General features: G+C 41.9%; 1 protein-coding gene across 1 annotated transcript; it reads right to left on the bottom strand.

Moving 5' to 3' along the window:
* Window positions 1-1,681: 1,681 nt before the first annotated feature.
* Window positions 1,682-23,250, bottom strand: LOC126161399 (allergen Cr-PI-like). Its single transcript, XM_049917176.1, has 9 exons — window positions 23,095-23,250; window positions 15,861-15,994; window positions 15,584-15,742; window positions 13,446-13,623; window positions 10,408-10,805; window positions 10,185-10,328; window positions 9,977-10,090; window positions 6,613-6,928; window positions 1,682-2,186 (listed from the first exon to the last, which is right to left on the bottom strand). Exons 1-9 carry the CDS (start codon window positions 23,177-23,179, stop codon window positions 1,783-1,785), a joined length of 1,932 nt encoding a protein of 643 aa, XP_049773133.1. The 5' UTR covers window positions 23,180-23,250; the 3' UTR covers window positions 1,682-1,782.
* Window positions 23,251-23,405: the final 155 nt, after the last annotated feature.

The raw sequence follows: 23,405 nt of genomic DNA on the forward strand, positions 1-23,405 counted from the left end.
ACAAGAGTGAAGTGGGATAGGCTTTTGGTAAAGTATCCTTAGTTTATACAGTTTTGTAGGACTACAGTGGAAGATTGTGTAAATATTATTGTGAAGAATACTGCTTCACAGGCATACGATAGTATAGTTAGAAGAAAAACTATGCACAATTTTAAAGAAGGTGTAATTTTGGTACCCATCACGAAAGGTTCCTTTTTTGAAGTTATTTAAACCCAGTGTTGTGTTTTATTGTCTTGCAAATTAATTTATGAACTACTCCAATAGAATGGATGATTAGCTCTTAGTTAGCCTTTACTATTGCAATAATCAAAGAGCGTTGACTAGTGAAGCTATACTAGTTTATAGGTCCATATTCTGCACCTATTAGAAAAAAGTTGAACTATTACTGGTGCTAAGGAAAACTGATGTTTGTGGAGGAGCTTAAACAGTGTATTTATGATGTTATTCATCTCTATTTCGTTTTTGATTTCAGCCAAGATAGAAGTCCCTCATGTCCAGATTTAGTTCTGCACTTCATGCAGTGACATTTCAGTATTTGATTAAGTAATCATCTTGAGTGTGACTGTCATTAGTATGAGCTTGGTGCAAGTTTGCTCCCCATAATTTACTGGTGTGTATGTTATTTGTAACTGCTGCTACACACAGTACAGAGTGCACTGTGCCAGTTTGTACTCAGTTTGCTATTCAAAGGGAAATCTCAACAAAAGCAACTTCAATAACCAGTATTCAATTTACTCAAATATATATTGCCAAATTAATGTGCCTGATTGGGCTGGCGAGCGTTCAGTTTTTTCATTCATTTATGATTTTACCTCTTTCGTTGACTCCCAAGATTAAAGCCCGTTTTGTTTTTCTGTTATTTCACCAAATTTGGGATTATAGTCCGATACCTTTGTCCATTAGATGCAATCGCGGTCAAACTTAGTACATTAGTGTGTTCCACGGCACCTAAGTGTTATACTTGCCCAATGGTGGACAACTATTACTTCGAACACTTGCGAAGTATATGACAACAGTTGAACTACCATTACGTTTCCAACCATTCTAACCGTTTCCTGTGTCCAAGGACCACACTATGAGACTATTAAATCGGACTATATCCTCTCGCTTAACAAACGAAGTGGTTGCAGGCTTGTTATCCTAATGACTTCATTGACTTGCTGGAATAACTAACTGGGTTATGCGGTGATATAGAAACAATATGAAAATGTATCATTAAAGCACGAATGTGTTCGAAGCTACACGTATTTTTATCCCAAAACGCGTACAGTTCTTGTGTAAGTCAGTAATCTCCAGCTTGTCTCCGAGTGCTGAATAACTAATGATATTTTAGGATTGGAGCTGGAATATACAGACTTACTGAGGCCGTAACTTTCAGGCACCACTCAAATGCAGTCTGCAAGGCATGCGTGCCCGGCATTGAAAACGAAGTGTAGTAAATCACCTTGCTTGCTCGAAGTCACACTGACCACATTAATGAGATGGGTCTATAATGTCATACCTTATTACAACTACAGAAGTGGAAAATACCCAAGATTAGAATGGCTGAAACGGAAATCAAGTGTTTTAACCGCTACGATATTGTCTATTGCGTGTATTTCCCTTACCAGAGATGCAATTACTTTTGTCTATTCCTGCGCTAACATCATGAGGAGTTAAAATTAAAAAAGAAACTAATGAATGTCGTTTATTAGAAAATTAAGCTTTATTCAAATACGTGTTACAATGTTAAGGTAATACTATGCTAAAGATGAGTGTCAGGCACAAAGTGACCCTTATCACTTAGGCTTTGATGACCTCATCACCACTCCTGTGCACCACGACAGCTTCTCCAAAGTACGAGTTGGGCACGTCGAACTCGAGCTCGTTGATGGGCCTGTCGAAGGGGAAGAAGGAGATCTTGGCGCCGATGTCGTCGGTGTAGGGGTTGATCCTGCTGATGGTCTTGTGCGTGAACGGGGTGATGATGACGTAGCTGCTGAGCGGCAGGCCACTGCGTGTTCCGCGGGGCAGTATCAGACCCTCGGGGTCGCCGTACTTCTTCACGAAGTCGTCCACGTAGACCTCCGAGCCGCTCTTGATGGCCGCTACGGTGCGGTGGTAGAGCTTGCTGTAGGTCAGAGGCAGTTGGCCGTAGTAATTGAACTGCCTCGAGTTTCGCACCAGCTCGTTCTCGCCCTTTTTCACTGAAACAGAAAGTGAAATTTTATGAATACATACATTTCCCCCAAACTACAATAAAATTTGACTTCCATGAAGTTTTGTGTTCAGTTATGGATAAATATCTTGTACAATAAATATGCTCTGCTACTGGAAACTTTCCTATCAGATATCGACCAGAGCAAAACATGTTATATACGTCGTAGGTATTTTATTTGTGTTGTGTACATAGTTCCGCGTAGTCAGCGCGTACACAACTTTCCCACTAGAGCGCGTCCTGCTAAGCACAACAACGCAGGCGCAGCGCTCGTCTGTCTCCGCACTACGAGATGACGCTGTCTCAGAGACGGACCAAATTCTGCTCCCACCGATCCGTGTATTAATATGTAACGCAGCCAATGAGATTGCTGCTAACGCAGAACCTTTCTCCTCGCGGATCACACTTGCGCAGTGATACCTGAACGCGCGAGGTATTATAACGAGTGTACAGACCTCCGATTAGTCAGTCTGCACCAGTCTGTACCAGTCTGCATTAGTCTGAATTAGTCTGCCTTAGTCTGCATTAGTCTGTACCAGTCTATAGTCAAGTTTCAGTCTGCGCCTAATAAGATTACCACATTCCTGTACATAGCCATGAAGATAAATGAAGAGACACTTTGTCAAGTATCAGAGATATGTGAGAATAAGATTAACGTACCAAGACCAGAGGAACCGCAGATTGTCAGTTGTAAATAGCATCCAGAATCAAGTTAAGTAAGATTTATGATTGTTATTATTTTAATAAATGTGTGTGAAAATTAATCAAGTTCTGTTTAAAGTTGGTCACCGTCAATCTGCTACTCTAAGCGGGCAAGTGGGATTTCTATCGTCTGACCTAACGGCAGAAGATAAACACGCCACGATAAGACCACAAGATATATTGCTGACACTCGCCTACTTCGTTAGAGCGACAAGTCAAATAATCTGATGGTGTGTGTACCGAGGGTCTTACAGTATGCACACCACAATTTGTAACTATTGTGCATTGTTCGCACAGTTGTGCTCCTATACTATGACGAGAGTCAGTACTGTGGAAAGTCTTCTCTACACATTGTGTCCAGTTAATGTAAACAGTCGACGAAGTGGAGTGGCCTCATAAAAAAATAAATAAATAAATAAAAAAATCAATGCAACTGTGTGAAGATGTCGATTTAATTTCGCTGTAAGTATTAATCACTGTGTATTTTTTGGGCGATCTGGGCGAATAAACTTCTGTAATAAGAACAACCGTGTTTAAATTCTGAGACCGCCTCCAATACATCTGGCAATGTCAGGTATCATCATAACTTATCACACTGTTTGCGGCCCATAGAAGCAAGAATAAACCCTCGATTCTTTAAAGAATCCAACTCCTATATGTAAAAAAGCTTCAAATTTCAGATTACTTTAAGTGTAAGAATGTGTGTTGAATATCTGACATTGAGTCTTTAGGCGAGAAAATGTTTAGAAAAGCTTTAAAATTGTGTTTAAACTTTCTTGGACGTCGCTAAGTGGTCTCTTTGTCAGTCACTAGATCAGTGTATAGTTGGTAATTTGGGGTCCATTGGAAGCAAAACTTGGTGTTTCACGACTCTCAATATTTATGACGTCGTAGCTCATTAAAAAAATGCCTCTGAGCACTATGGGACTGTCAGTCCCCTAGAACGTAGAACTACTTAAACCTAACTAACCTCAGAACATCACACACATCCATGCCCAAGGCAGGATTCGAACTTGCGACTGTAGCAGTCGCGCGGTTCCGGACTGAAGCGCCTAGAACCGCTCGGCCACTACAGCCGGCCGTAGCTCATTAGCTATACGTCGTACAGTGATGTAAATTTGCAGATACACTCAGTGATATACGTGGATATTGCGTGCTAATTGTATTGCGAACAGAGCCAGCTGTGAAGAAGTTATAAATTAAAACGTCACATCTGATGTTGAAGTTTTGCTGCATTGAACATCGTAACTGTAATGTGCGATAACGTTAATCCCTTTCGCTATATTGAGTATCAGAAAGAAAATGTTTCCGAATGGTTGCAACTTACGTATAAAGATTTTTGTCAGCCACTAAATGCTCTCATTCTCAGTTCTAGATGGATACAGTGTGGATAACTTGTGCGCCACAGGCTACACTGCCTCAAGAAAGCTAGACAGTTTCCAAATTTAGTGCCTGAATTACTGCGATAATATTTAAACCTCAGATTATACTTCTTAATGGCTAGGTTATGACACAATATTAAGTTTTTAAATTCGATTATTAATCATATGAATTACTGAAAATTAGTCACTGCAGATTATTTTAGTCGTTTGCTAAGATATAAATTGGTGTGGAGCGTTCCTTTATAAGGAGTGGGGAACGTGAACGATAAACGGGTCACATAATAAGAAAATACAAGAATTTGAAGTGTGGTTCTACAGAACAATTTTGAAAACTGAATGGGTGGACTGAGTAACTAATAAGCAGGTACTAAATTTGATGGGTGGAACAAAGAACTTTGTGGCAAAACTAGAACAAAAGAAGGTATCGGTTCATAGGAAACACCTTGAACCATCAGGGAATCGTGAATTTGGAAATGGTGGGAGATGGAGGAGGGGCAGAGGGGGGGAGGTGTAGTTGTAGAGGTAGTCAAAGATATGAGTACAGTAGGCTGGTTGAAATGGGCGTAGGTCGGGGCAGTAGCTATGCACAGCTTTACCTAGCGTGGAGAATTTCAACAAAGCAGTCTTCGGACTGAAGACCAGAGTAATAACACTAGCGTCTCCGGTCGCTTCTGATTCGTTTTGTGATGTAGTGGAGAGAGCCACCTAGGTTTCCCAGGTACAGGTACATTTGCACGCAGCATTTGGTGCCGAAACGTTTGTTAACCCCGAGGCCCAGACACACCTAAAATCATTTCTAAATGTCTGAGTGCTTAGCTGGGTGGTAACGTGCTCGCCTTTCATGCAATCGGGCCCGGGTTCGACTCCCCACCAGGTTGGAGATTTTCTCCGCCCGTAGCTTCGATGCACCTGGTGGCCGAACTTCTCAGGATGGGGCCGCCATGCCAACGATGCCAATCACTCATATCCAGTTTTCTTCATTTCTAAATCACATAAAGCTTTTTATGACTTGCTTAATTGATGATTCCGGTATGAAACCAACAAACTGATGCACCGGAAAGAAGGAACTGTGTGCTCGAGGTGTGGAAATATGCCGCGAAATCACGTTTTTTTGTGGTCAGAATGACTGTCAAGTACAGCTTTCTACAGATTGAGTGCCAAGTATAACTGTGAAATACTAGTGTGACTTTAGGTTAAAATCAACAGTCGATATGACAATAAATTTGTTGATTTACCGATTTCGGTTTATGTTAAAACCATGTTCAGATTATTGACAGTGTGTGATCATGGTATCGCCAGAACACCGAGGAGGCGCCACCACCACAGTACCAGCCATAGGGGACCAAAAATTCTGAAGATGGCTTTCAGATAAACCGAAATCGGTAAATCAACAAATATTATGGCCATCTCTACTTTTGATTTTAACCTAAATATAGCAACAGATAGCTGCACTTCATTGATAATGTTGTCTAAATTCATGAACTGGTATGACTGATAGAAGGAAATAGATAATTTGTATTTATATGTAGTTGAAGTTAGATTTTTGAAACTGTCGAGAGCTAATATTGAGTCTGGTATCTCTCACGGTTACGAAATGCTGAAAATGCATACTCTTGGAATGAGAAGAATAGAATCGACACATTTTTACATAATGGTAGCTAATTTTAGAAACTAGGGCGGGCACAACTAAAGTAATTATACATAACTGAATGACCATCAGTATAGAGGTGTTGAAACTATAGGTCCAACAGCAAGCAGTAGCTGCATTTACTGAAGTCGTTTAGAGACTCATACAATGGGTTTCGCTACTTTTAAATTGCGTCTTCTGGTGTATATCTATACAAAAATTTTATTCTATGATACATCCTTGTTTAAATCTATTCACTTAGTACTTTAAGATGTCTCAGGTGACTTCATTTCACCATTATCAGAGTATTATTTTGTAAAAATTTTCTATTGTGATATATACTGGATGATGCGATTTAAAAGTTGTGAAACCGGTTGTGTGAGTCTCTAAATGACTTCAATAAATACAGGTACTGTGGACTGTTCGAATTTTATGTTTTAGTAGTTTGATCACCTGTTATTTTATTATATGGTCTATCAGTTATGTATTTTTACGTAGTAAATATATTTTCTTAATTATATTACTTGTGGAGCAACATCTAAAAATCATCCTTAGTGAGATATTTAACAGGTATAAAACTGCGCGATTCTATTATCAGTTTCATTATATGCTCTTGAAAATCAGCGTCATACACTGAATTACCTCATCTCGTGATCACTGATTATGTAACATAATCGTTTTGTTAACCGGTTCAATAAACTTACGTTTAAAGACGAATGAGTCGGTGTAGAGCATGTTGTGCCTCTTCTCGTTGGCGGTCAGCTCCTTGCCGTAGACGTCGTAGCGGGGGCCGAAGAAGAAGCGCACGAACACGTCGATGTCCCTGTCACTGGTGACCTTGATGTGGTAGTTGAACGGCTTGTGCGTCAGCCGCTGCGTGCGGGCGACTACATTCAGCTTGGCGCCTTCCTCCACGCTTTCGACCGGAATAGCGTTATTCAGCTCGAAATCGTAGTCGTCGAAGTACGTCACCAGCTTGTCGACGGTCAGGCTCTCGACTTTCACACCAGGCAGCAGCATCTGGAAAGAAAACGGGTTGTGTCATCCAGGCGGAAACCGTGCCATCTTCCTCCTCTGGCACCTTGTACTGCGTGCTTTCCGGCAGTTCCGGCCTCTGTCTAGTAAACTACAGCAATTACGTGAAGCGGAAAATGAAATTTTGTGTATTTGGGAAATTTAAGCAAACCAACCGCGCATTCCGTGAGGAAAATATTACTGGTACGCGTTCTTGAGCTACATGAGCCTGTGTTATGCATAGCAATAATATACGAATTCTTGGAAGACAAGGAAATGCTGTCAAGCAACTACAAGTGCGATAAAATAGTAGATTATCGCGTCGTGTGTGGGCTAGGTAGTAATGTATCACGGTACGATCGAATGTCCTTCATGAATTGCCCAAGTCGACATTCCTGCGAAGTTGTTTCGGAAAGACAAAAAGAACAACAAATACAAACCTCGATGGTCAGGCTGACATCTGATATATGTCCACCCCTCCCTATTGCACTATTCCTAACTTTACCGTCCACTGTGACTAACGTCATCTGTAGGAAGCAACTTGTTAGTAAGCAATTTTACTTTTCTCTGGCAATCCGATCGATTAAAATCAGTTTCTTTGCATTATAAAATCTAATATATAATGTACCAAAAGCTCGCATCTCGTGGTCGTGCGGTAGCGTTCTCGCTTCCCCCGCCCGGGTTCCCGGGTTCGATTCCCGGCGGGGTCAGGGATTTTCTCTGCCTCGTGATGGCTGGGTGTTGTGTGCTGTCCTTAGGTTAGTTAGGTTTAAGTAGTTCTAAGTTCTAGGGGACTGATGACCATAGATGTTAAGTCCCATAGTGCTCAGAGCCATTTGAACCATTTGTAATAAAATATAATAGAAAACTGGTACTACTACAGTATGAATCTCTTTCGCCGATATAGCTGATAACTTTTAGGGGAATAGTTGCTTATACATTTAATGGCCTAATTTATGTTGGAATATTTACAGAACAGCGAAAAGTTACAGACAGAGAAGTTTTTGTGGCTGCGCTGTTTATAGAAGTTCAATAGCAGTACGTATAATAACACATATCACCCATTTGCATGATGTTTACAAGTAACTCGAACCAGAAGAAATGATTAGGCACTGCTATACGTGGACTTCTGAGTACATTAGTAGTAAAATATATTAAAAAGTCAGATAGGTGGGATCATATTACGTTAGGTGTTCTGTTTTAATTGCTCTGGTGTTGTACGCAACAGTGCACGACCTGTTCATATTCTGCGTGTCAGTGCGTTATTTTACTGCATATCTCATTGCGATACTTTTCAGTGTCATATCGGGATAGTGTCAGCATTGAGGTAGTAACTACAATGCGATATGCTTTTTTTCGCATGTCAGTGAATCTCGCAGGACAATGATGCAGAATTCAGCACTGTAAATTGAGTATGTCGTCTACAATGGTGGTGACTACGACGGTGCTGAAATTTCGTAACTGGCATGGACTGGCTTACATTTACAAATGCGTAATGTGTGTTTGTGCTGTGACACTTGATAGCAAAAACTCAGTATAGGTCATAACACTTCTCTCATACTTTCTTTGCACAATGGACTGAAATCTATGTTTTTACAGCTGAAAGGAACTGGAGCTCAGGGGGCCGCAGAAAGCGATGCGCAGAAAGCAACGTGTTTTCTCAGTTGTGCGCATGACGTCACGGTGGAAGCAGCTGTGCCAAACAGTACACAGTTCGAATTGTCTGTGATTGTTTTTCTTGTGTTGTTTTGTGTTTGAAGGAGTATTTTGACTGAGTTCTTTCTTCTGAGGTACTCAGTCAACAGCGGAAACATTCGGAATTCGGGAGTGTTAATGGTTTTTGCTGTAATTGATATTTGATTCGGAACTGAAATAGCGATAGTGGACAGCGGGATCAACATTGTGTTCGCCAGCTCTATAATTTATGGTTCGTCCTATGATATTCTTATTGGAGAATCTACAAGTGAGTCAGAAAATTAATTTTTACAATGCCAGGCTGTGCTGTTGCGGGCTGTTTTTCCTACAACCGGAGCACAAAGGGAACTGACGTAATGTATCACAGTTTCCCGCGTAATGAAACATTACAAAAACTATGATTGTCGAAATGTTGTAGGAAAGACAGTGTAAATGTGGCGCATGCACGAATATGTTCTCGCCATTTCGCAGAAACAGATTACTTAAGGGATTTTCAGTCTGAATTGCTTAATTTGCCCCGAAAAAGAATGCTCAAGCCAGATGTAGTTCCTTCGTGCAATTTGCCGTGCAGTAGTGCGACTGTCAATGTGTCACCCGCAACACAAGACAGATCCAAACGGTATAAGAAACGAGAGCCACATAAGAGATCTCTGGAAACTCTGGAAAAGCTGTCACCAAATAAGAGTAATGATAATAAGAGCACATGTACAGATGACAGTTTTTTTTCAGACACAGATAAAGTTACTTTGATGAATACTATAGCGGCTTCAGAAAGAAGGAATGCTGTTCTTACAAACAATTGTGTGCAACTTCGAGCTCTTAAGTAAATTCATTTCAATGCGATTAAATGAATAGTTTCTGAATTATTTGAGCCAATGTTTCGAATTTCAAGTGTGTGTCAGTGTGGTTGTGATCTGATATTTTACCGATGTTTGAGGCATAAACTGCGAAAGAATATAACTCATCAGTTTTAACTGTAATATTTTAGCAGCAGAAAAGCAGTTTAGACATCTCAATTCTGGTATAAACAAAATCTTCCGCCAAAAACTTTACGTAAACGCGCATGCCGTGTCGTCTGCTTGTGAGCGCTTGCTTCCACGCTGACGTCACTAGGACAGCCAATGGCAGAGCAGAGCGCTTACTGCCCAACCTTATTATTTAGTAACCTTGCTGGAACTGTTACATTCTTCTGCTCTATTGCCCCATTTTACCAATAAACCTTAACTGTCATAAGATCTATCACTGCGTTTGAGCATGTAAGTAATGAACTATACTGAGACTGTTTCGGGCAACAGCCTACGACAATTGTAATAATCAAGGAACCGCACTTGTGTAGTTTAAGACTATTTTGTGTCGTACCTGTTCTACTGGATAAGGTCCGAGCCTCTCCTTAAACTGATCAAGGATAGAGGCAACTCGCGCAGCAACCTTGTAGAAGGCGGGGTTGCTGAAGGAAGAGGCTGGGGTGACGCTCTAGAAGAGAAATAAAACATAGTCTAATAAAACAGGCACTGACTCGGAGAATGGCATTCCACAGCAAAGAGACAGGCATTAAACCAGTACTTACGTTTGGACCGGCAGCGAGAGAAAGGAGGCTTCTGTAGAACGAGCCGTAGTAGTCCTTGTTGATGGAATCCGCATTGCCTTCCACAATTCTTCCAAGGATCTCAATGCTGAGAGGGTCATTCAGTGAGTATCTTGTGAAGTTGCTCTGAAAAGAGAAAATGTTTTACACGCCACTGGAACGTACAGTCCAACATATCAAATAAGGGTTCTGTCTTTGGACTTACGTCAAATACAAATCCTGCATCGATGGCTTCACGAAGCCTCTTCTCCAGCGTGCTCAGGTACTGCACGAGGGGACCCTGGGGGACGACTCCGTTGATGGGCTTCGTGTAGTCGATGGGCTCTACGTCTGGGAGGTGGTTCGACAGCCTCTCCAGGTTGTACCTGCCGACGATGGCCTTGATGCCGTAGTAGAACTGGTCTCCGCGGCGTGTGTAGTTGGCCTGGTTATACTCCGGCATCTTGGCCCAGAAGGGGTAGCGGTAGTGCATGAAGTCCAGGTAGGCGTTGAGGCCTATGTCCTCAGTATAGTACGAGACCAGCTCATCGGCGTTGCGAGCGAACGGCTGCCCGCTGTAGTTGACGCGGATCACGTAAGGGTTCTCCTTGTTGAAGGCCTTGCCTGTTGGATAGCGGAACGAGAACTGGCTGATTTATTTACGGACAAATATGTTAATAGCTAATTTTGCAATAGAGAAGAGGTGAGGAGGGTTTTCGCCAAATCGGCGAGGAGAGGAAAATGTGGGATACATTGTCAAGTAGGGCGGGCAGTACACGTGTTAAGACATCCCGGAATAACTTCCTTGGTACTAGAGGCACATACTGAGGGAAATAACTGTAGTTGAAGTAACAAGTTTTAATCTATCCAACAAACTACTGAGGACGTTGATGCAACTACTAATCTGAGATGAATAGGCTGGTACAAGAGAGTTATTCGTAGCACCTCATTATACCAGAAAGTAGATCACAAAAAGTGTAGTGGGTACTGCTACAACCAATTGTATGTATGCTGTTTAGGTTTCTATGTTGGTAACGCCACGTAGCGCTCTGTATGAAAATCACTGACTGTGCTGCGTGCAGTCTGTGGCTGATTTGCTTTGTTGGAATATTTGCTATTGTAGTGTTGGGCAGGTGGATGTGAACAGCGCGTAGCGTTACGCAGTTGGAGGTGGGCCGCCAGCAGTGGTGGATGTGGGGAGAGAGATGGCAGAATTTTGAGCGCGGACGATCTGGACGTGTGTCCGTCAGAAAAAGGATATTTGTAAGACTGATATATATATTATGACTTTTGAACACTATTAAGGTAAATACATTGTTTGTTCTCTATCAAAATCTTTCATTTGCTAACTATGCCTCTCAGTAGTTAGTGCCTTCAGTAGTTAGAATCTTTTACTTATGTGGCAGTATTGGCGGTCGCTGTGTTCCAGTAGTTTGCGTAATGAAGATTTTTGTGAGGTAAGTGATTTGTGAAAGGTACAGGTTAATGTTAGTCAGGGCCATTCTTTTGTAGGGATTTCTGAAAGTCAGATTACGTTGCCCTAAAAATATTGTGTGTCAGTTTAGTGTTGATGAGAATAAGTAAAGAGAGAAATGTCTGACTATGTTCAGTTTTGCTCAGCTGTTTGAAAATCAAATAACGTAAGAAGTTTACCAGCACAGTAATTCATAAATTTTCCAAAGGGGAAGTTTCACAATTATTAACCGGTATGGTCCAACACCGAATAGAAACAATTAAACTCTTGAAAGGAGTCGGCGAAGAACTACTTATAACTGGGTTGATGCCATCTGAAGTGCCACAGGACCATGAATGGAGGATATTTTCATGACAAGCAATGTTTTCGTGCTTTGTTCTCGTTTTGCAGCATAGACTCGGACCTTTCATGGTTGGGGAAAGATGCTGCCTGCGTTATTTCGAAACTTACAGCCCCAGCATTTGTTATAATTGCTGCAGGACCAATCAAATATAATGTGGATGCTGGGGCAAGTATATGACATTCTTTTGTACTGAGTCCGAGTCTATTGAAATAATCACTACGTCACCTATGGGCGCACGGATTGGCTGCCATTTTTGTTATATTAATAACAAAAAAAAAATAAAGAGAAATATTTTAGAGATGTCAACTGTGTGACTATATGTGTTAGACGTCATTCGAAATTTCGAAAAATGTGGAATTTTCATTTACGTTTATAAATAGTGAAGTACATTGGGCTCGCCACACAGATGGCGGCATAGGCGGCTGCCCTTATAGAGTATTGAGCATCAACTGAATTGAGTTTGGCAATCGAAGCACAGGAACTGCTGCCTAGTTCTAATGTATGAACTATTGCAATGAAAAGAATTATTTAGGCTTATTAAAATTTTTCTCTTATTATTCTCTCACTGCATATGTTAGTTGTTTGGAACGGTTTTATTAGTTAACAACGGCCAATAACGAGACATAAACCGAGTTTCTGAGACCTACGTAACTTACTTCGCATGACGTCGCTAAAGCGCCGAGATATTTCGATGAAAAGATAAGATCAGAGAGCTGTAAGTTTCGACATTGACATTACACTTACTTTCAGTAATTGCTCGATACCTTTAGGAACATTTGTTACGTGGGAAAGCTTTAATAGAAACGTCCTACTGCCTGATCTGTATGTCTGTGAGACGAGAAGCGTCTGTCTGCGTCGATCTACTCACTCTCTAAACCACTATCAAGTGTATGGCAGAGACTACTTTGAAGTGCACAGAATGTAGGGTTACTTCCCATCGCTTATAGACCGCAAGAAGAATGATAGTTTAAATGCGTCATGTTTGTTGTTATTGGTCTGATCTTGTGTTCCCGATCCCTACGGAAGCGACCCGCAGGAGGCAGAAAACTATTCAGATTTTACTCTCAGTCTCAGTATCGACACTTTGTAAGCAGTGCTTCGCGGGGTAATTGGCTCTATCTTCAGACAATTTAGGTTATCAGAATTCCCATGATGCTCTCCCCGCATACTTAATAAAATACTGTAAGTGTAGAACAAATGGGGACTGATAGGCCATCAGTCCCCTAGAGTTTAGAGCTACTTAAACCTATATAACCTATTGACATCGCACACATCCATGCCCGAGGCAGGATTCTAACCTGCGACCGTAGAGGCCGCGCGGTTGCAGACTGAAGCGCCTAGAACCGCTCGGCCACTTCGGCTGGCTGTAAGCGTAGAGACGTGCTGTACAAATGTTTACAATGTGATGAACTGCGTGGCTAGAGAATGATGCAGTGTTGTGTGGTACCTTGCAAGGCGGCTTCCCACGCCTCCTTGATGACGTCAGGGCTGACGTACAGGTGCGGGTACAGCTCGTAGAAGGGGGGCAGCACCACGTCGAACAGGTCCTCGCGGTGCAGCTTGGCCACGTTCAGAGCGTACACGAACAGGCCCTCGTTCAGGTGGTCCCTGGCCCACACGGACGTCTGGAAACCAGCAACACTGATGTAGGCAATTGTATTACGCAACCATCGGTATCTACGTTCACACTCCGGTAACCACTGTTGGGCGTCGAGCCGAAAGTATCAAGTTTACGATTAGCATTTACTAAAACCTTCAAGAGTTAAATGTATAAAAATGAATATTTGGAATGGCAGATACGTTAAAAGTATCACCATAGTTCACAGTGCACCTCAAAAACCAGAAATAATAGACGTTTATTATATGCGACTGAATTAATGTATCTGGTAGAGCCTCTACGAATTACTTTCCTAATTCAACTAAAGAACTGAAAATAACCAAGAAACTGAAACGATAGTAAAATGAAACTCCAATATGGCATCCTTCATCAAGTTTTTCCATCATCCCAATGTTCATGCTGTACTCGGAAAAGTAACACTTGTGACTCGTGTAAATGATTTTAAGTTTTCATGCTAGACAAATTTTTAACCTGTAAATTAAAATTGCTTTAAGCAAACGATACTTTTAGTACTACGCACTGCAGTGACTGAAGAACATGGAGAGGCTAACGAGAAAAAGGTCAGGTCACTCACACACTAACTCTCTCTGTCTATCTCTCTCTCTCTCTCTCTCTCTCACACACACACACACAGACACACACACACACACACACACACACACACACACTTCACTTAAATCATGCGTGCGGTCTTTGCAGTGTAGTGCCTTACACACTGTTAGGAACATTTTTTTCCCTCTTCTTCTTTTTCCCTGACTGCTTTGATGCGGCCCGCCACGAATTCCTTTCCTGTCCCAACTTCTTCATCTCAGAGTAGCACCTGCGACCTACGTCCTCAATCATTTACTGCATGTATTCCAGTCTCTGCCTTCCTCTACCGTTTTGGCCCCCTACATTTCCATCTAGTACCATGGAAGTCCTTCCCTGTTGTCTTGACAGATGTCCTACTAACTTGTCCCTTCTCCTCCGCAGTGTTTTCCACATATTGCTTTCCTCTGCGATTCTGTGCAGAACCTCCTAATTCCTTACCTTAACGGTCTACCTAAATTTCAATATTCGTGTATAGATCACATCTAAAGTGCTTCTATTCGCTTCTGTTCAGGTTTTCTCACAGTCCATGTTTCACTACCATACGATGCTGTGCTGCAAGCGTACATTCTCATAAATTTCTTCCCCAAATCAAGGACTATGTTTGCCACTAGTAGACTTCTCTTGTCCAGGAATGCCCTTCTGCCTGCTTATGATGTCCTCCTTCCTCCGTCCGTCATTGGCTATTTTACTGCCTAGGTGGCAGAATTCCTTAACTTCATCTACTTCGTGACCATCAATCCTGATATTAAGCTTCTTCCTGTTCTCATTTGTACAACTTCTCATTACTTTCGCCTTCTTCGATTTACTCTCAGTCCATATTCTGTACTCATTAGACTGCTCATTCCATTCAGCACATCCTGTAATTCTTCTTCACTTTCAGTCAGGCTAGCTACTACCAACGATAAACTTACTTACGTTTCTGTTAGGTACACTGAACCTCTAATAAGCCACTAAAAACTCTCAGAAAATAGATACGAGGAGAGTTGCACTACGTTACTCGAAACCCATCCATCTGTTACCTATGTATTACTACTCTGTACCGATCTGCCTCTTACGCTTCATAGACATAGCGACAAGAGTACACTATCAGTGAGATGTTTACAAAATATATTTTCCTCATGCATCAGGCTAACCTAGAAGTTTAACGAGCACAAGTTAGTGACACAGTGTTACACATTCGAGACCCACCACAAAAATCTTTATCAACGTCAGTGTGCACCGTTATTCGTAATATCGAGTGAAATAGATTTTAGTATCCAACTTAAATACCATTCTAGAAAAAGCGGACAACTTTAAGATGCCTTTCATTCCACAGGACAAACCAAAAGCATACTTCTTCAATAATCACATTTCGCTACACACTGCATTTTCTTTACCTTGTAAAAAGTCTCGAAGTCATTCGCCTGGTACAAAAGGTCGACAAGGGCCTTAGCCTGAATCTGGTCAAGCTTGTTGTAGATGGAGAACTGTTCTCCACGCTCCTTGAAGTAGCCGTGAGTGTAGTAATTCACGAACTTCTTCACGAGTTCTGGATCCTGCAAAGGGGAGTCAGAAACAGTACTTCAGTATAACTTATCGCAACGACGACAAAATACATGAAATCAGTATATTCAAAGAGAGTAGTCACAAGCTGTACGTTAAAGTTTGATTTACTTTGAAGTTGTTGACATTCTCTTCAAGATTGAAGGTTTCCGAAATCTTCTTCTGCTCGGGGTCTACGGTGGGTTGTCCGACATGCCAGAAAACTTCTAGCAGCTTCTTCTGCCTCAGAAGGAAATCCTTGTCCGCTGCAAGGAGAAGACATTTCGTAACGTTATGTTTGTGAAAAAAGTTTCTCACTACTAAGGTAAAAATTTGCCATCGGGTTTGATGTACTTCATTACAGCGTGTCACTCAGGTAAATGAAATCCTTTTGCTTTCCCAAAACCTTTTCAGATTTTTCCAAATCTGCGAATGATCTACCGGCCTATTAATCTCGATAACATTGTCTTGATGGCTTTATCAAATGAAGGGAATCATTCTTTCATCACTAAGAACACTCTCCAGTTCCACTTATTATACCGCTACATCTCTTGGGCTCATCGCCCGCATCTCGTGGTCGTGCGGTAGCGTTCTCGCTCCCCACGCCCGGGTTCCCGGGTTCGATTCCCGGCGGGGTCAGGAATTTTCTCTGCCTCGTGATGGCTGGGTGTTGTGTGCTGTCGTTAGGTTAGTTAGGTTTAAGTAGTTCTAAGTTCTAGGGGACTGAATACCATAGATGTTAAGTCCCATAGTGCTCAGAGCCATTTGAACCATTTGGGCTCATCACTTTCCGTCTGCGCAGTGCATTAGGTTATACGAAAAAGGTATGTCACATGCTACGACATTTCTTTGCGGCCCGAAATATTCGGTTTAATAGCAGCAACGGTATTTGAAAGCCTGGCTATTGCCTAGAAAAGCATAAAGACGTGCCTCTGTTCTAATGTGCAAGAAGTGTGTACGAATTTTTATCGTTTACGGGCTCAAACAATGAATTACGCAGTAAAGAAAATGTTCAAAACTAGAACAAATCTGTGCGAAAATCTAATGTGAAAAGCGTTTAAAATACTTCCTTAATGAGTAGCTCATTTCTAAGACCAATGGTGACAGTGGTAACCACTACGATATTACCAATACATTGAGAACAGAAAAAATTGTAGAGAAGCTAATACTTCTTTTTTCAAGTGCACTGTCGTAGAAATATTGCTGTGTGAGTTAAATCGCCACATCACAATCAAAGACAAATTAAGGCGACATGGAATATCCAATGTGATTGTTGCTTCACTGGCAACAAAACTTACATGGCAGCAGAGAGGAAAGTAATATTAAATTTGAGTTAATACCATTAAGAAAAATGTAATTTATGCTTAATATCTATACTGAAATGGGGCTAATTCCTATGCTTAAGCAATTATTATCCGAAATTTCGGCAATGGGTTCTTGAAACAGGAGTGTGTAGTAGTTGAAATGGAATAGTTATAAACTATTATATATCGAAGGAAAAGAGAGAAATCGCTAGAACTGATGAAAGGGTATAACTGCAGTACAGAAAATATCAAAAGAAGAGAACCTAATTTAGCTGTACAAAATTTCACCCCATGACTCTGGAGACTTTTATTCAGACAATATGTGTGCAGGCAACCGAATATTGTAACCACTTTTAAGGAGCTTTGGTATAAACATCGCACAAGCAAGAACTTCGTTCTGTGTGTGGTTCTTTGAATGAATTCCTATGTCTACATACTTCGGGCAACTACTGTGTTGTAACGCTACTTCAAGCTAAAGCACAACTGCCAAGCAATATTTAGTCCTAGCATTTGGAAATCGTTCGAGTGCAGTAATGTTATGGACAGACCGCTGGTAGGAAAAGTACTACATGAATGACACTGTGTGCCTGAGTTGTTTTTAAATACAAAATACACCAGTAATGTTATGTAGTACCCCCTTTAAGGCAGATAACAACAGTGAATATATCTACATCATTTCAAATATTGGTATCTAAGTCGTTAAATTACATTCGTAATTGAGAAATTTGTTTCCATTTATGCTTATTACGACAAGTAGAATCTGATCTGTATCAGTAAGGAACATATGGGATACGAAGTGATAACATAATTTAGATCTGTTGGCAGTGTAGGAACTCTGATATGCAAACACTTCTCAGTTTCACAAAAAATGGCTCTGAGCACTATGGGACTTAACTGCTAAGGTCATCAGTCCCCTAGAACTTAGAACTACTTAAACCTAACTAACCTAAGGACAGCACACAACACCCAGTCATCACGAGGCAGAGAAAATCCCTGACCCCGCCGGGAATCGAACCCGGGAACCCGGGCGTGGGAAGCGAGAACGCTACCGCACGACCACGAGCTGCGGACTTCTCAGTTTCAAGTTGGAGATTCTGTGCGAGTCTATATTCTATGTCTGTCACCGAAAGCAAAACAAGAAATGCTTAGTTCGCTCTACTGAAGAGTGTTCCTTATTATAACGTGCTAAGTACTTGCACTTTTTCGACTACTGTACACGATTACTGTGTGGCAGAAGACTTGCTGTTGTATGCAGATTATTGTTTTATTTATACAGTTCCTGAATACAATTCGAATTGGGAACCATCTCATCAGACACGACAGCCTTTAGACACTATGACAATAAGTGTTGCCACAAAAGAAATTTTCTTACGTTAAAAGAAAGAACGTTTCATAGCTTGTCAACAGTGAAGCCATTATATATGGTGCATTAGAGTTTTAGAGAAACTGAGGATATCGGTTATCATCTTGTTGACGAATATGATTGTGGTATTAGGCTGAAGACATTTCCGTAAGTCACGTAAAACTGAAACCGTTTTGTGGCTATCGGGATTTGAACCTTACTAATATAGATTACGGTTCACTATCTTAACCAGTGTTCTAAGCTACTGTCTTTTCAACATTTTCATTCTATTCGATCACAATTTTTCCTTCAAAAGGTTGAAGACGGAGGTGACACTAGAAGCGTATTACGAACTGTAGACAGTCTTTCAGATAGTGAGGACCTAGTGGAAAGACTGCCTATAATACATGTAACGTAATGTGAGAGTATTCGCAAACATTTTCAGTATAGGTTAATACGTGATTGGCAACTGGAGACTGGAATGAGACAAAACTTCCAAGCGTTTATGAGTTTCTGTCGAGGGCGGTTTAAGGTGGAGCTGCCATACAAATCACCCTCCCCGGTGGAAGGGTAAACTTATATTTCATGGAAACATCCTGAGGTAGTCTAATTTACGCACGAGCATTGTTCGCCATCTGATATCCTCACCAAACCGAACTGATCAGAGAGACAGACAAAATTAAAAACTAAAAACTGATCCTTTTGTCACGAATTAATCCAGCCAGTGCGACTGTTTGATAGACACGCTCAATGTACAGCCGTTTACGAGAGCGACGATGTTATTTACAGAGAGACTTACAAAATAGCGAGGGTCATGGTTACAAAGTCAGTGAAGGTGTATAAGAGTTCCTGCAGCACACACTTGGCTTAAAGATCACGCTGCTACAATTTCAGGATTTTGGGCCGCATGGCTGCAGCTGAAAGCCTTTGTTCCCGCGTACCCTCTGCCAACAGAATAGCGTGATAGAGAGTGGGACTGTCAGATACAATGTAAACTACATATACACCTAAGTGACTACTCTGAAACTCATACTTAGGTGTTTGACAGAGCACTCATACAAGCACTTCCGCATTATTTTTCGACCGTTTCACTCTCGAATAGCATATGGTAAAACTAAAAACCTAAATCATACCGTGTGAGTGTTGATTTTACTTATTTCATCGTGATGGTCATTTTTGTCTGCGTAGGTAGAGTCACGAAGATATTTTCGCAGTCACAGAAGAAAGTATGTGATTGAAATTTCACGAAACGATCTCTCCGCAGTGCGGATCATATGTGACACTCTGTCCGCTGTTATGCGATAATGCAAAGCAATCTGCCCTCCTTTGAACTTTTCCAGGGTCCTTCGCTAATCCTGTCTGGTAGGGATCCCATACTTTGCAGCAGTACTCCAGAAGAGGACGGACGAGCAAAGTGTTGGCAGTATCTTAAGTAGATTTGTAGCACTTTGTGAGTGTTTCGTGAAGAAAACATAGGCTTTAGTTCGCCTTTCCTTAAATACGATTGTTCCACTATAAGTTGGTCGCAACTGTAATCCCTCGGTATTTAGCTGAATTGTTGGCGTTTAGATTTGTGTAACTTATCGTGTACCCGAAATTCCACGGATTACTTTTAGTACTCATGTGAGTGACTTCAGACTTTTCATTATTTAGAATCGACTGCCACTTTTCACATGATAGAGATTCTCTGTCTAAATAATTTTGCAGTTGTTTTTTGATCTTCAGATGACTTAACTAGACGGTAAATGTCGGCATCAGCTGCAACCAATCAAAGATGGGTGCTCAGATCGTCCCCTAAATCATTCACACAAATTGGGAACAGGGGAGGGTGTACAACACTTCCTTGGGGAACGTCAGATATCACTTCTGTTTTACTCGGCAACTTTCCGTCCATGTACTACGAACTGAGGCCTTGTTGACAGGAGATCACGAATCCTGTCGTACAACCAATGCTTCGTAGGCACGCAATTTGATTAGGCGTTGCTTGTGTGGAACGGTGCTGAAAGCCTTCTGGAAGTGCAGAATTATGAAATCAGTCTGAGATCCTGTATCGACAGTTATTATTTTGTGTGAATCAAGAGCCATTTGTGTTTCAAAAGAACGATTTTTTATTCAGTGCGTGCTGGTTATGTGTCAACAGGTCAATTTCTTCGAGGTTATTTCACAATGTTCTTACTCAGTACATGCAGGAGATGTATTCGCAGTTGCAAATACGGACAACCAGCATATGTATAACGGAATGATGACAGCGAAAATTTATGGTGCACAGGGACTCGAAGCCGAATTTTCAACTAATCGCGAGCGGTCACCTTACCATTACGCTTTCCGAGGACGACACGGCCAGACCCGTCTTCCATACGAAGTCAGCCCTGTGTCTACAAACTGCACTCGTACGCCCATTATGTGTATCCCCGTGCAGGGGAGACATTTTTAATTGAAAGTCGCTTGCCCGGTTTCGGCGGACAAATACGATATTGCAGTGCTCTGCAATGTCGTATATAACACACCACTTGTTCCAAAAGCATACTGTAAATTGATGTCAAAAATATGGGCGTGTAATTCATCGGATCACTTTTATTTCCTTTCTTGAGTGATTTCCGTTCGTTAGGCCGGCCGAAGTGGCCGTGCGGTTAAAGGCGCTGTAGTCTGGAACCGCAAGACCGCCACCGTCGCAGGTTCGAATCCTGCCTCGGGCATGGATGTTTGTGATGTCCTTAGGTTAGTTAGGTTTAACTAGTTCTAAGTTCTAGGGGACTAATGACCTCAGCAGTTGAGTCCCATAGTGCTCAGAGCCATTTGAACCATTTTTTCCGTTCGTTAGGTGTGGTTCGTTCCTTCCAGCGAAGGGTCGTATGTGACTGCTAAAGACTGAGCTGTTCCATTACCATACTCCGAAAGAAAGCTAGCTGGTTTACGGTCTTGATCGGTTGACTTGCTTTCATGAAGCGTCTTACCTTGCTTCGCTATGAACCGTAATTAAGTAACACCGCTTTACTGACGTTGTCATCGGTAACGTTACCATTGCTATCGCGAAACGAAAGTACCGGTTGTGTCTCACCGCTGGTGTGCTTTATGTACGACCAGAATTTCCTTGGCTGATTTCGAGACGGAGCTTCGTTGTGGAAACTATCACACTGATGTAAGGAAGGAAGATTAGGGTTTAACGACCACTCGACTACGAGATCATTAGAGACGGAGCACAAAGTCGAACTGTTTCATGGAGAGGCAAAGAAAGTGACTGTGTCCAAAGAACCACCCCGTAACTGCCTGGAACGATTTAGGGAAAGTCGCGGGAAATGTGAATCTCGATGGTCAGAAGCCGATTTGAATTGGTAGCCTGCCGAGTGCGAGTCCAGTGTGCCAACCCCTGTGTCACCTCGCTCGGTATCTCACCCTTAAGGCCTCCATGTACTTTTTATTTATTTATTTACACGTCAAGTTCCGTAGGACCAAATTGAGGAGCAAATCTCCAATGTCACGGAACGTGTCAGTACATGAAATTACAACATAAAAGTAATAACAGATAAAAATAAATGTTCATGAACATGAAAAAAGTCAGTCCATAAGTTTAAGTAAACGCTATCAGCAACACAATAAGAATCAGCTTAATTTTTCAAGGAACTCCTCGACAGAATAGAAGGCGTGACGCATGAGGAAACTCTTCGGTTTCGATTTCAAAGCGTGTGGATTACTGCTAAGATTTTCGAATTCGAGTGGCGGCTTATTGAAAATGGACGCACACCTCTTTGCACACCTCTTTGCACAAGAGTTAAGAATGTCCGATCCAAATGCTGGTTTGATTTCTGCCGAGTATTAACCGAGTGAAAGCTGCTTATTCTTGGGAATAAATTAATATTGGTAACTAGAAACGACAATAAGGAATATACACATTGAGAGGCCAGTGTCAAAATACGCAGACTCGTGAACAGAGGTCGACAAGAGGTTCGTGAACTCATACCACTTATTGCCGGAACCGCCCGTTTCTGAGCCAAAAATATCCTTGCAGCGTGAGATGAGTTACTACAAAATATAATATCGTACGACATAAGCGAATGAAAATAAGCGAAGTAGACTAATTTTCGTGTCGAATTATCGCTCACTTTTGATACCGTTCGAATAGTAAAAACGGCAGTATTACGTCTTTGAACAAGATCCTGAACGTGGGCTTTCCAACACAGCTTACTGTCTATCTGAACATCTAGAAATTTGAACTGTTCAGTTACACTAATCATATGCCCTTTCTGTGAAATTAAAACGTCAGGATTTGCTGAATTGTGTGTTAGAAACTCTAAAAACTGAGTCTTACTGTTATTTAACATTAGTTTATTTTCTACAAGCCAGGAACTGAGGTCATGTACTGCACTATTAGAAACCGAGGCGATGTTGCACACAACATCCTTTACTACCAAGCTAGTGTCATCAGCAAACAGTAATATTTTAGAGTTACCCGTAGTGCTAGAGGGCATGTCATTTATATAAATAAGGAACAGGGGCGGCCCCAACACGGATCCCTGGGGCACACCCCCACTTGACAGTGCTTAGGTTAAGTAGTGGAGTGCGTATACCGCTCTCAGTAGCACACATTGAAAAGTCCCCTAAACATCGTATATTAACTCGTGAAGTGCAGATGAAAGTCTGGAGACATCTGACTCGGAAAGTAAGAAACATGCGCTTTCGTTAGAAAGTCAGATCTGAGTGTTGCGAAACTTGGTGTACTCACCGATGACGTGCGGCTCCGGGTTGATGGTCGCCGAGGCGACGGCGGCGAGGGCGCAGAGCGCCACCAGCGTCAGTGAGGGCCTCATGTCGCAAGCTGGTAAGAGTGCCCGGGTGTTCCGGCCGACCAGCCAGGGAGCGCCACTTTTATAAGGCCGCCGCCTTCGCCCCCTCCTGCGCCGCTCGAGCACACACGTGCCAACGCTGCAGGGAGATAACTCACCAAGGCCTAGCCTAGGACGGTCCTGCTTTTTTTTTTCCTTTCTGGAGTACTGGGGTTGAAGCCAAAAATGTTTCGGTAATAAGATCATAACC

Source organism: Schistocerca cancellata, chromosome 2 (genome assembly GCF_023864275.1).
Source record: "Schistocerca cancellata isolate TAMUIC-IGC-003103 chromosome 2, iqSchCanc2.1, whole genome shotgun sequence".
Lineage (NCBI taxonomy): Eukaryota > Metazoa > Arthropoda > Insecta > Orthoptera > Acrididae > Schistocerca > Schistocerca cancellata.